We start from the raw sequence: 14917 nt of genomic DNA, 5'->3' as shown, positions 1-14917 counted from the left end.
AAGTACAATTGGATGACAGTCTTCCGGTTTCAGGCGTCTGACAGTCGCTGTGGGTGCTGACCTGTTTTTATCCAGTCTTTGGTGATGATGTGGGCCTTAAATACAGAAATGACATGATGATCTCTGTAACTAGAATCAGAATTAATCCAAAACAACATTTATCCTTAATTTGGTCTAATCATGTAATGTGTTTAATTTGATAACAATAATGTACATATGGAAAATACATATAAATAAATGATCTGCTTCCATTTGTTAATGCTTGCACACCGTGGCAAGTTAACTAGTTTTTTTCATCAGTTAAATATAAACAAACAAACAAACAAACAAACAAACAAAAAAGCCTCTTTTGATATATGCGATCAGGTGCTGAGTTTGAGCTTTAATCGGGGGTTTGTATCAATAAAGCAGAGAAACGTGTGAAGCTGCAGGTTAATTGGTTAATGTCAGGTAACATAAGGTTACTAAACTCTTCTGACTCTTTTTAAATTTGATAATTTAGTGGTTTTGTCAACTATATATTTTTCTCTATCAGGCAAAATCAATTTTTCTAGGGTAGCACTTTACAATAAGGTTTCATTTGTTGACACTGATGTTTTAACTAATATTAAATATAGGCAATACATTTGATACAGTATTTATTTAACTTTGTTAGTTGATAAAAAATACAGCTGTTCGTTGTTTGTTCTTGTTCGATCACTTCACAGTGCATTAACTAATGTAAAAAAAATACAACTTTTGACTAACTTAAGAACAGCTAGTGTGACCAACCGTGTTAAGAGACGTTTGTATCCTCAAAAAATAGTTGTCATTTGTTTTTGATTATTGATAAATAGAGACCTAAACTGAGAAGGGTCTGGCTGCAGACCATGGGCGAGTTGAGCTCCACTGTCGAACAGGAAATACATCACCTTCACTTGAAAACATCAAGATGGCGTCGCCGTGAGTTCTTCAAAATTAAACTCAGGTAATTTTATCTCATCATCGCTAAAATGACAAACGGACGCTGTTGTATGGTGCAGTGTAAGTAAAACGCACAGGGCTTGCGTGATATTATGTACAAATGGATTAATAAACACGGCGGACTTCTAGATTTCTTTTCTATCTCGAGCAATGTTGATGTCTGGCCACTAATCTATAAATCATATATACACCATATATAGATCAGTGTGTCTGGCCAATGGTTTTCATTTATTAAGGTATCAATTTCAATTACAAACATTTACGGCACATTTCAACAACTGAACACATATTATTAGTGTTGATACTGCCAAGATAAAACAGAATAAAAAGGGAAAGCAAAAGAAGGACGAGGGTCTTATTCTAACAGCGAAAACAAGCATATGTGTTTCTTGGCGTTCCTGTAATGAAGAGACTTTGCAAATATCTTTAGTTCATTCTTTAATCCGCTGAAGTGGGGTTTAACCTTTAAATACTTACATCTATGAATATAGTAGTTGCACAAAATAATTAAGTTATCAAAAATTCTAGGATATTTTCCTTCAACAATACTCCAACCTTAATTGAGACCACAGTCAAAGAGTGTATTAATGTATGTTTGGAATGAAGCCAGTTTTGAAATTCCAGCCAAAAAGTCTGTACAAGTTCACATTGGAAAAACATCTACAGTTTCAATGTCTTTCTCACATAACCTACATGAATGGTTCTCCCAATTAAATCTTTCTTGAAGGAAGTTATTAGATGGATAAATGTCATTGTGATTTTTAAATGTCACTTCTTTGGCTTCAGGAAGAGATTTGCACTCTCCGTCGAAACTCAACACTTGGATCATTGTCACCACTGGTGTTGGTTTTATTGGGTTTGTTTATGGGTTTCATTGTAGTATTGCCAAAAGAAGAGTGTTCACAAGTACAAACACGTACATGTCAGAGAAGTCACTTCAGTGGAGATTTAAGACCTTTGTGAGAAAGAAAAAAAACTGCTATTTAATGTAAAGTTTGTGTTTTCACCAGTGACTATGGTCTTGAGGATCAAAAACTATTTTTGGTTATATATATATATATATATATATATATATATATATATATATATATATATATTGTCATAGTAATATTTTAATAATATGAAGAACCTCTAGAACATTTTGTGAAATGGAAAGATTCTTCATGAACCATCAATAGCAATAAATAATCTTTACTTTTAAAAGTGCAATGCTGTACATTTCAAACAGTCCCATGTTGTTGTCCTGTGACCTCATTGTGTAGCATGTTGAGTTGTCATCTCTGAAAATAGTGTCATTTTGCATTTTTAAACCATTTTGTTTAAAAAAAATGTATGTGGTTAAAAATCACAGCACACATAGTCTCTAGTTCATTCTTTACACTGGAAATGAAGAGTCAAGTTGAGTGCAGTTTACATGACTGTAGCATTCTTTATCTCATGTATCATGTAGTTGCACATTTTGTCAAAAAAAAAAAAAAGAGAAAGAAATAGCATACTGTGCACAGCATACATACTGAAGAAATAGTGATGATACGCTGTTCTGAACGTAACTGTCTGTTGTATTACACACTCTCTCTGGGTTGACAACTCTTTAGTCAGGAATGAAGATGTAAATTATAATGTAATACTAAACAGTTTTATTTTTCTAAAATAAAGGCAATTGCAAAGTAGTTATTTTCATCATTTGTTATATGTTGACTGCATTCTATTTCATTTAAGGCAGGGGTGTCCAAACCTGTTCCTGGAGCACTACTATACTGAGTTTAGCTCAACTCTGATTAAACACACCTGAACCAAAGTAGGTCTTCAGATTCATTAGAAACTTCCACAACTTTCCACAACTTTGTGGAAAGTGCTAGAATCTAGATTGTAATGTACAGTATTTAGCTGACGAAGGGCATATGATTAACGATTTCTGGATATAACTGATGTGGTTTTTACTGGCAGCACAAACAGGGAATTCACATTTATCTTTGGTGAACAGAATAAGACTTTTGAAATGTATATATAAAAAATGCCATTTAGAGAAAATTTAAAGATGTAGTGTTCAGTTGGTTTCACTTCACAAGTGATATAGTAGTTTATTTAGTTCTTACAACTTGCATGGAAGAAAACGTTTTATTAACTTGCATGATTAAAGTACAACAGGTATGAAAGCAAGAGGACAAACACACAGTTAATAAAGAAGATGGAAGATTATCAAACAATGATTTGCATTGTGCATATAGATTGTAAATATGGATGAAACAACCAAATCATCACCAAGATGATATGTATTGGACAGTGAGAGGAAAGATTAATGCATGAACGTAGGCCTATTTCTATTCTCTTATAATATGCATTATTCTGTAATACATAATGTAACAGTTATGTAAGAAAAATGCATCTGAACCCAGTGGTACTGTATCAGCGGTTAGAAGAATCATGTGTTGTGGGGACACAAACCTTGTTTTAAAATATCATGGATCATGAATATATGCATGCTATGATTAATAATTTATTAAACAATATGATTAATAATTTAAACAATATGATTAATAATAAGGATAATACATCCAATTCACCAACTTTTGGTACATTTGTAAATTCCATTATTGATAAAAGTTGAGTATTCATCATATAGATCCAGCAACAGAACCTGGAATTATACAAATTAATTCAGTATAAAACATGGCTTATTTTGCATAGTTTTTAGTTTACTTCACCTTAAATCTTCAGCTTGGAGTAAACCGTCCCATAGCTCTCCTTTCCTAACAGATGATAAGAGTGACTCATACATTTATTTCACAATTATCTTATTATACATTCATTTATTTTACTGTACTATGATACAACAAACAACTTCAAAAGACATCTCAGCAGTTTTTCTTTTTTCTTTTTTGGAATTTGATTGTGACATGATTTAGCCTGAAGTAAACACATTTATTTATTAAAATACCTTTAGTTTAAGTTATTTATCTGCAGATTTACTACAAATGACATACAGTAGGTAAGTAGCAGAGCATGAATCAATGCACATTATATTAAACATTAAACATGTTGGTTAAGGTTTCTTATTTACAGACATTTCTGCTCATGTTGTCAGAATGATGTGAACAGATATAAAGACTCTCACCTGATACGGTGAGTGTAACTTTATCACTGGTGTGTGAGTATCGTGATCCTCCTGTTTCTCTTCCAGTGCAGCTGTAATTACCTGTGTGAGATTCATCAACAGAACTGATTCGGTATTCCTGAGACTGACTGACATGAATCTCTGAATCATCTTTATTCCAGCTGTAGCTCCAGCTGATGACGTCTGTCTGCTGTATGTCACACGAGAGAGTGACTGTCTGTCCTCTGGACACACGTCCATCCGGCTGGACACGCACTACAGGCTTGGGTCTCTCTGTGCAAAACAAACTGAAGTTACTTTAACTGACAGCACATGATATTGTGATTGGAGGACATTAATCTTCATAATATTATTGTAAACTCTAAATCTGATTGTCCTGTAAAAACAGCACTGACCTCTTACTGTTAGCATGACTCCTTGGCTTTGTGTGGTCTTTCTATCTACAGTACACGCATATCTTCCTCTATCAGAGACTCTCACTTCTCTCAGTGTTTCTGTTGCAGAACCAGCTTTTATTCTCTTAAAGTTTTTGAGCCAGTAAATTTTCTGTCCAGTTGACCGTCCTTCATCACAGATCAGAGTAACTGTGTCTCCAGTGAACACTGAACTCTGGGGCTTTACAGTTAATTTGGGCTTGCCTGTAAATAATTCATGATACACCATGACTACTTTATGAGTCATCATCTATCACATCTTATGATTTCTGTTATTTATACTGAGACTGGGTTGTTTCTACTGCAGATGCTGCATTTTAAACAGACTGAATGTTAATTGTGTCTGCTTAATCTCAATACAACACATTAACCACATAGTGTGAATTATATTATATATGCTACTGCCATATGGACATTTGGCTGATAATAAAATACAGTTGGAGTCAATAAATTGTTTATGCATCTGAATAAGATCCTGACGTGTATCAGTGATGATCACTCACCTGAAACAGTCAAAGTCACATCATTACTCCATTCAGAGCAGAATGAGTCTCTACAGACTTTACACTTGCATGACTGTGTGAGCTCTACAGTGATCTTGAACTCATCCAATCTAGAGTTGTGTTGTTTATCTCCACACTGAAATGTGTATTTCCAATCATACCCCTTGAGTTCACATTCGAGTTCGACAGTATCTCCTCTGAATATCTGTGATCGTTTATTCTTAACAGTCAGACGAGGTTTAAGTGCGTCTGTAAGAACAGAACAAACAGAAGTTATGGTGAAACATCTAAATAAGTCACAATAATCTACACATGTATCAGTGTTTATTTCTTGTCTTTGTACAGGAATGGTGCAATATAAAGTAGTAATAATATAACAGTATAATGAAGTAGTAAAATTAAATATGTAAATAAAAAGTCCCTCTTAACATGTTATTATATTTAGTATTATAATGCATATGCATAATATGTGTGAATATTTGAAGAAATAAATCACCTTGAGTGTGTACAGGATGAATGTTTGAAATCAGCACTGAAAAGTGAAAAGACAATTATTGATTAATTATTAGATTTAGTTGCTTCTAAATGAACTACATGAATATATTTAAAAACTTTTGTAAGGAATTTCACAAGAAAACATCTCCATTTCAATAGTTTACACTGAAATTTGAGAGAGAAATAAACTCTATTATAGAATAATTCAAAATAGCAATCTACAAGCAGTGTCAATGGGTTTTTGATTCAACAGATTTTAGATCAATTGTATATTGATAATGAGCAGAATTGATCAGCTCAACTCTTTCTATCATCTCTATTCTATCAAATCATCTAAAATCTATCTCTATCCTTTCAGATCTATCAAAAATGGAGGAATTCAAGAATGACCAGAATGATGAAGGTAAAAGAATAAAGACAACATCTGTGTGCATAACTAAGAATATCAGTGTGGTGCTGTCATCACACAACTGAAATAACAGAGAGATTGAATATCATTACTTCATCAGTACTTCATGTCACCACATCACACCACAAGTGAAAATAAAGATGAACTAGCTGCTGGTGAAGGTCTACTGAAGAAAACAATTCAGAACATGATAAATAATAAATACACTGATCTGTCTGAGATACATGCAGCACATGAGTATAATTCACTTTCACACACAGATATCATGAACTGGATTAGATACTAAGATTAATAGCGGCATGAATGAAAACATTAAATACTGTACATGAGACGATGAAATACAGATGAACACTGATTCACCACATTTTTACACAAAATAAGAAAATTATACTCACAGAGCATTAGAGGAAGTAGACTGAGCTCCATACTGATCTATTAATGATACACAGTCAAACACACTGGCTGTTTTATACCCAATCTTAACACTTCCTACAAACAAATAAAGAAGAATATGTCTCCCCCGTAAAATGTGTCATCCTGTCTTTTCTTACAATTCTTGAGAAAATTGAAGATTATTATTGAATGACATGACATTCAGCCAAGTATGGTGACCCATACTTCATGCTCTGCATTTAACCCATCCAAAGTGCACACACACAGCAGTGAACACACACCCGGAGCAGTGGGCAGCCATTTATGCTGCGGCACCCGGGGAGCAGTGCCTTGGTCAAGGGCACCTCAGTCGTGGTATTGCCGGCCCTAGACTCAAACCCACAACCCTAGGGTTAGGAGTCAAACTCTCTAACCACTAGGACACGACTTCCCACTTATTAACAAATGATTTCATTTAGTGCAGGGGGGTCAAACTCATTTTGGTCTGGGGGCCGCATACAGGTTATTCTGATTTCAAGGGGGCCAGACCAGTAAACTCATAGCAAAATTACATAGAACTAACAATAAGTCCACTTTTTTCATTGTACTAGTGCAAAGAAGTAAATTATAAAAATATTTATATTAAATGAATTGTCCTTTAACAAAATATATTATGAACAACCTAAGTAGTATGTGCAATTTCAACAACACTATTACTCAGTTTAACATTTATTTAAGTGCATTATGCATAAAAACTGATCACAGTTAGTGTACAATGTCGCAAAACATTTAGTCACAGTTTTGTGGAACTTAAAAACACTGTCCTGCAGTTTAACATAAATCAAAAATTATTTAAAATCCATTTTCCAATTCTGGGAAGCAATTCTGAACACATGAATTGACTTCACACACTTAAAATCTTTTATAATATAATATTTGTAAAATGTGCAAATTTATACATAAGTATGTATGGTTTTTTGGAATTTTTTTTTTTTTTTAAGTAAACAAATTTACTTTATCAATTTGCCCCTGAACGTTGGCATCTTTTAGCCTGCACAAGTGCATCAATATCAGGCATCATGTCCTGAGTAGCAGTCACTTTTAGAATCTCATTTAAGTGCTTATGTGTGAGCTTTGAGCGCATTTTCGTTTTATTAATGTTCATTACTGAGAAAATTAGCTCACAAAGGTATGTAGTCCCAAACATGCACAACATTTTTGCAGCCAGTGCTGTTAATTTGGGATAGCCTGGCAGGAGATACTGATAAAATGTGTCCAAGCCCACAGAGGCAAATTTGTCCTTCAATTCTACATCACACTTCAAATCAATTATTTCAAGTTGCATGTCAACAGGCATCAGGCAACTGCGAATTCTGTCTCGAGTTCGCTAAAGACCTGAAATCGTTTCTCAAACTCCCTCAGTAACCCTGAAATCTTGTCTTTGTACCATCTTACGTCAGGATTAATGCTTGCTGCGCACACATCTCTTAGACAGGGAAAATGAGCAGGGTCACCGCTTGCCATCTGCATCTAACTTGAATGTACGTATGCTGTCATAATACTGCGTTATAATTTTTTTGCGGCCTTGCAACATTTTGTTCAGATTATTCAAGTGCTCTGTAATATCAACCATAAATGCAAGGTCCTGCAGCCATAGTGGGCACTGTAATTCCTTAACAGGTTTACCTTTTCCCTCCATGAAATGTCCGATTTCCTCCTGTAGATCAAAGAAGCGCTTCAGCACAGCACCTCTGCTAAACCATCTTACTTCACTGTGGTATGGCAGACCATGGGTAATGTTAAAGTCACTGAGAAGGCTGTCAAACTGACAATGATTGAAACCTCTGGCTCGAATGAAATTAACAGTTCGGACAACCACCTCCATGACGTGATCCATTTTTAACGACTTGCAGCATAATGCCTCCTGATGCAAAATACAATGAAATGTCCAAAAATCACCCCCTCCATTTGCGGCTTGTACTTTCTCTCTGAACTTTGTCACAACACCTGCCTTTTTTCCAATCATTGACGGCGCACCATCTGTAGCCAGGCTTACGGCGCGAGACCAGTCCACCCCGACTCTATCCAGCGCTCCAACGACCGAGGAGAAAATGTCCTCAGCAGTTGTGGTGTCGGTCATAGGCACCAACTCAAGAAACTCCTCTGTGACAGTTAAAGTCTCGTCAACTCCACGAATGAATATGGCCAGTTGGCGACACTTGCAATTGCAACAGAAAATGTCAGAAATGACTCCACTTTGCGTTTCAGTTGGCTGTCCAAATCTGCCGATAGTTCCCGAAATCCTGTCTGCCACGGTATTTCTCTTCAAGCTAATATTGGCAAAAGCTTGTCGCTTCTCAGGACATACAATTTCGGCAGCCTTCAACATGCAATTTTTGACGAACTCCCCCTCATAGTACGGCTTTGATGCTAATGCTATTTCGGTAGCAATTAGGTACCTGGCTTTCACTGCAGCATCACTGGCCTCTCTGCTCCGGGTGAAAACAGATTGCTGTTTCTTCAGACCCACCAACATTTCATTTACCTTCTGTCTTCTCAGTTCTCCATGCAACTGAACTGAAACTTGCTGTGTGTGTGACACTCACAAAATAAGTTTTGTTGAGATTAGGGATGGGACGATAACCGGTTTTATTGATAACCGTGATAAAATGTGCTGAAGGTTAGTAATATCGTTTAAAAATTAATTATCATTAAAACCGTGTTTGATTATCGCGGTTTTAATAACTCACTATTAAATCATGTCCAGCCAGCAACAGTCTGACGCAAGCGCAGCGCACAATGTTTTTTTTGTTTTTTTTCGAGAAGGAATGGCGAAAGTCAGTGACTTTTCTATGCTTTTCTATGCTTCTACACTTTTCATTGTAAGGAAAGAAATGCCACAGAATTTAATCTTTCTTTAAATTAAGTGCATAGAGTTGCTTGTTTTATTAGTTGTTTGTTGATTATTAAATATAAAACGTGCTGAAATGTTTTCAGTGTGAGCATCAACTATTTTTGAACACTTTCATCTCGTTTCAACAAAACCGTGATAATATTGATAATCGTGATAATTTTAGTCACTATAATCGTGATATTAAATTTTCATACCGTCCCATCCCTAGTTGAGATTATTACTTTTTGTTTCCTTTCCTTTTATTGAAATAATATTTTATTTTATTTTGACTGGTATAATTAAATATTAATGAGATATTACGGAAAAAGCACATAATAACATGTATTCCATAAAATGGACACTGGGTGGCAGTAACCATGAGTAGCGTCACACTGGGTCATTTAGCGAAGAGCAAGATGAGCTCATAATCCAAGTGAATGGAGAATGAGCAACTGTTGTCCTGCGTCACTGATTTCTCTGTAATATTTCTAATATTTCCAGGTTAGTTACACATCTTGTATGTGACTACAAATGTTTATAAGCTAATAGGAATCCCCAGTAATGTGTGCTCTGTAAGCTAAAAGTATGTCAAATGTGTAAACAGTTAAGTTTGACAGTACGCAGGTGAGAAAATGGCGGCCGACATCCGCAGATTGTTTATTTTATTTGTACCTTACGGCTCCGGGGCATTTGTGAGTTATTTCAGTGTGTGTGGAAAACAGCAATGTGTGTAGTACAATGTTAAAAGGGTAAAAAGTTAATGTGAATGTACAGCGTAAGACCAGTTATGGCTGTGGCCTTGTTTAAGGGCACACACACGGTAATATTACAATGATACAGATTTAGTTTATAGAACTGAGTGCCAAGTTATGAGGCAGATATGTTTATTATTGAAGTCTGTGTTCTTATAGTGTAAATGTAATACAGCTTAACTGCTAATGAGAATTATTCTGTTGTATAAAGTGAACACTTATAAAATGTACAATTATTTACAAAAATACTCTTCTGATAAGAGGACAAAGATTACAGGTGTTTAAATGAAGAAGTTTAGACATGATTGATGCTAGACCAAACATGGGATTTAAAGGGAAAGCGTTTGTTTTTGGTTTCATACAAACTTTAAGTTCATGTTTGGAAAAATATGTGAGGATACATTTATGTGAAAACAGACAGTTGAAGATTATATTACTTCATGTAATCCAAATGTGGATATAACCTGTGCTTCAATGTAAAGCAGAACAAAATAACAGAAAATAATTCATGATTGCAGATACAAAGTTAAAATGAAGTTGAAAATAAATATAATCCAAGTGAATGGAGAATGAGCAACTGTTGTCCTGTGTCACTGATTTCTCTGTAATATTTCTAATATTTCCAGAGCACTCCTATCAGAGGATTATCTATATATCTGCCAGCGGAGACCTAGCTGGGACCCGCTACAGATTCTTGGGGGCTCGTCCGGGATCCTTCGGTACCACCTATTGGAAAGGGAGCCGAGTGATGACAACGCTGACCAGCAACTAACGCTGTCCAGCCTTGGGGACTGCAAACGTGGACGAGTGGAGGGCTGCGATTCAGAGCCGACTGCACCATCACTGAACTGTGTTGCCAGCTGTGAGGGAGACGAAGAGCCATCATGTCGAGTGGTGGGAGGAAGAGCCTAGTGTGGGACATTAGGAAGAGCCTACTCACCTTGACAGCTGAAGAGCTTCTTCGGGTCGCCAGAGCGGTGAATCCAGTGTCAGACATGGACCAGTCAGAGCTTGTGGAGAGAGATCAGGAGGAATGCTACAAGCACATCAACTCGTTCATGTACAGTAAGCAGTTACTTGAAACAGAGGATGAGGGAATGGTTCAGTTGCTGATGTTAAAATATACTATTGATGAGATAGTAAAATGTCGTGATGTTATGTCATTTCTAAATGTAAAGGGTGATTCTGAGTTACATACTAGGCAGAGTGGTGATAAGCTTGATGATCTTGTTGATTTTTCTGGGGGTTCTGTTACTACCCAAACACACCCTGAAATCCACACAGACACTCACCTGCAGAGTTGACACACACCTACTTTAGTCAGTACTACATTGCCTAGTGGTATTGCCGAACCAGATTCAGGCTCAGTTACAATGTTAAATGTACCTGACACATCGAATGCTGATTTGCTTAAAGCACGAATGGCTGACACTAACATTAAATATTCTACAGCTACAGTGCAAGATGTTTTCCTACATACCGTGTACCAAGGCTTTGGACACAAACACACTGACATACGCAGAGAGCTCAAACCTTTGTTGACAAACAGTGGGGTCACTGATGAGATGATTCTGCGTCATGTGATGAAAATCACTAGTGAAGAAATAGAGAGAATGAAAAGACTTGGTTCATCCCGCCGACAGACTGTAACAAATGCACACAGCGCACAGCTCGAGTCTGATATGGTAAAGACACCTAGCACAAAGTCAGAGAGTGTAGAGGTAAAACAAACAAAACCAGATCCTCTGAGAGACCTCACGACCAAAGTAGAGGAGCTCACTAGACTGGTTGAGACCATGCAAAAACAAAACCAACAACAGCTGACTCACAAGGGGCGCCAGTACAGTCAAAATAGGACACAATCTAAACGTGGAAAACCCTATGGTTGTCCAAGCTGCGTGGAACAAGACAGACAAGACTGTAAACACTGTTTCACATGTGGGGAGGAAGGACACCATGCAGCAGGCTGTCTAAAGAGACAGGGAAACTCCAACCGGGCACTGGAGAGGGACATCTAGTGGCCGGGTCTGGAAATAAGTCCCAACCTGAAAGTGAGGTCATCAATGACAAAACACTCCCCTCCTCACCCTTAACCCCAATAATGACAAGCACATTAAGTCACTGTAACCAAGTAGCTCAGCTCCCTCCCCAGTCACCACGTGTAGCTAAAGCTAGAGCGGTTGCTAGCCTGATTGGGAAAAAGGCCCTAGTTCAGAGCTATCTAAATGGTTTAGCAGTCACTTCTTTGCTCGACTCGGGGTCCCAAGTCAGTATAGTCAGTCATGCCTGGAAATTGGAGTACCTACCTGACCTCAGTATTCACTCAGTTTCTGAGATCTTAGGAGAGAAGGAACTGAAGGTTATTGCTGCAAATGGTAGTCTCATTCCCTATGATGGGTGGGTAGTTATTACAGTGAACTAGCCAGGGAATTTGGACCCTAACCTGTCTATTAGTGTGCCATTCCTCATCAGCAGCTACCCCATGGATAAACCATTGATTGGCTTTAATGTTTTGGAAGTGCTAATTTGTAGGAAACCAGAGAGACTGGTGCCAGTACTTGCTAGCCTTCTTAGCAATGCCATATCTGTTCCCAAAGAAACAGCTGAAGCTCTTGTCAACTTTATTCAGACAGCAAAGCCAGTTATGCATCAGGGACGCTTAAGAACAGGTGCCAAGGATATCGTGCTTCCAGCTGGTCAAGTGTTGTGGGTGAGGTGTCGGGTGCCATCAAACATGGATGCCTCTACACGATTAGTGTTGTTCGAGACAGATGAAGACAACCTACCGTCTGGACGGTGGGATGCAGGGCCAGGTTTGTTTGAAATCCAGAACCCAATAAAGCCCTATGTCACCATTCCAATTGGTAATAACACCAATCATGACATCACAATACTACGTAAAACAGCTCTAGGAATCCTGCAGCGCGTTGAAAATGTTGTGGAGGCAGATATCCTGGACAAAACACAGCCTGCAGCAACTGTCAGTCTGGTAAACACCACTCAGGTCAGCAATGCAGATCCACCTCTGTGGGACCCACCTGTAAACCTTGACCATCTGGAGGAACAACAGCAAGAGGTTGTTAGAAAGATGCTTAAGGAAGAGTAAAAAAAAACGCCTTTGCAAGGGATGGAAACGACCTCGACTGTATCCCAAATCTGCAAATGGTGATCAACCTCAACGACGATGTTCCTGTGCAGAGAGCGTTCACATCCATTCCCAAATCACTGTTTAAAGAAGTGAAAGATTACATTCAAGATCTTCTTGTAAAGGGTTGGATAGTGAAATCTAAGTCTGCCTATTCCGCCCCAGTTGTATGTGTGCGGAAGAAGGATAGCACCCTTCGTCTTTGCATAGACTATCGTCTCCTAAATCAAAAAACCATACCTGACAGGCATCCACTGCCGCAAATACAGGGTTTGATAGACACACTAGGTGGGTACTCAATGTTCAGCATACTGGACCAAGGTAAAGCTTACCATCAGGGTTTGTGGCAGAAGGGTCACGCCATCTCACTGCCTTCATCACTCCCTGGGGGCTTTCCGAATGGGTAAGGATCCCGTTTGGACTTTCTAATGCACCTGCTGCTTTTCAAAGGAAAAGGCTCTCTGAGAGACGAGTACTGTATACCGTACCTAGATGACCTACTGTGCTACTCCAGATCTTTCAGTGACCACGTGGCGGTGATTCGCAAGGTCCTCCAAGCACTGCAGCAGCATGGGGTAAAGCTGCGACCAGAAAAGTGTGAGATGTTTCAGAAGGAGGTTCGCTATGTTGGTCACTTGGTGTCAGCAGAAGGAGTTCGTATTGACCCCAAAGACCTAGAGGCAGTGATGGCTTTAAAAACCAAAATGCCCCAAACAGTTGGTGACCTCCGACAGGTTCTTGGCTTCCTGAGTTATTACCGCTCCTACATACAGGATTTTGCTAAAATAGCAAAGCCATTATATGAGCTGCTCCAAGTTAAGTCCTCCATGGCCCAACCCCTTCCACGTCACTGCAAGTCCAAGGGTCCACAACTCCCATCCAAAACACCCATCATATGGAAGGCTGATCACCAAAGCACCTTGGAAAGGCTTGTCAGTATGTTGACCAACCCCCCAGTCCTTGCATATCCCAACTTCGAGGAGCCATTCGTCCTACACACGGATGCATCGGAGAAAGGGCTCGGCGCTAACCTCTATCAGCGACAGTGTGGAAAAATGCGAGTCATCGGATATGGATCACTAACTCTGACACCTGCTGAAAGGAACTACCGACTCCACAGTGGAAAGCTCGAGTTCCTTGCTCTGAAGTGGGCAGTGTGTGAGAAATTTAGAGACTATCTCTTCTATGCTCCACACTTCACCATCTACACTGATAACAATCCACTGACTTACGTCATGAGCACTGCGAAACTCAATGCAGTTGGACATCGCTGGGTTGGAGAATTGTCAGAGTTCCACTTCAATATTAAATGCAGACCTGGAAAAAACAATATAGACGCGGACACGCTCTCACGCATGCCACTCGATATTGACAATTATGTGGCAAAATGCACAGAGGAGCTGTCTCAGGATGTGTTGCATGCGACTTGGGAAGGGAGTAGAGCAGCCCAGAAGAAAGATGTAGCATGGATAGCTGCACTTTACACCTCCTCTGCTGATGTGATACCACAGCCTCATTCACTCTTGCCCAAAATAAGCCATGAAGAGCTGGCAAAAGCCCAACGAGAGGACCCTGGAATAGGGGAAATAATGACATTGAAAGAGTCAAATAATATTCTTACTGATGAGGTCAGAAGGTCAGTGAGTGGGCTCACTCGCAAGCTCCTTCATGAGTGGAATCAACTACATTTGGAGAATGGAGTCCTGTACCGCCAAACACCAGAGAGAAAACAGTTAGTCCTACCCACCAAGTACCGGTCAGTTGCCCTAAAACACCTCCATGATAACATGGGACATGTTGGCACAGAACATGTGCTCCATCTTGCCAGAGAACATT

At 38.5% G+C, this 14917-nt stretch overlaps 1 protein-coding gene across 1 annotated transcript; it reads right to left on the bottom strand.

The window, feature by feature from the left end:
- Positions 1–4016: 4016 nt before the first annotated feature.
- LOC132096081 (low affinity immunoglobulin gamma Fc region receptor II-like) lies at positions 4017–10933 on the bottom strand. Its single transcript, XM_059501222.1, has 6 exons — positions 10877–10933; positions 10710–10844; positions 8329–8509; positions 5512–5547; positions 4474–4716; positions 4017–4351 (listed from the first exon to the last, which is right to left on the bottom strand). The coding sequence occupies exons 1-6, from the start codon at positions 10931–10933 to the stop codon at positions 4017–4019; spliced, it is 987 nt and encodes a 328-aa protein (XP_059357205.1).
- Between the last annotated feature and the right edge of the window lie 3984 nt (positions 10934–14917).

Source organism: Carassius carassius, chromosome 2, assembly GCF_963082965.1.
Source record: "Carassius carassius chromosome 2, fCarCar2.1, whole genome shotgun sequence".
Classification (NCBI taxonomy): Eukaryota; Metazoa; Chordata; class Actinopteri; order Cypriniformes; family Cyprinidae; genus Carassius; species Carassius carassius.
This window is presented reverse-complemented; position numbering and strand designations above follow the sequence as displayed.

Excerpts from the sequence above, each read along its gene's own strand:
- LOC132096081 (XM_059501222.1), bottom strand. The coding sequence starts at position 10,933 with ATGTCTGACACTGGATTCACCGCTCTGGCGACCCGAAGAAGCTCTTCA. Across the intron at positions 10,845-10,876 it reads GAAGCTCTTCAGCTGTCAAG|GCTCTTCCTCCCACCACTCG; the intron begins GTGAGTAGGCTC and ends GTCCCACACTAG. Across the intron at positions 8,510-10,709 it reads AGTCCCCAAGGCTGGACAGC|TGTCGCCAACTGGCCATATT; the intron begins GTTAGTTGCTGG and ends TGCAATTGCAAG.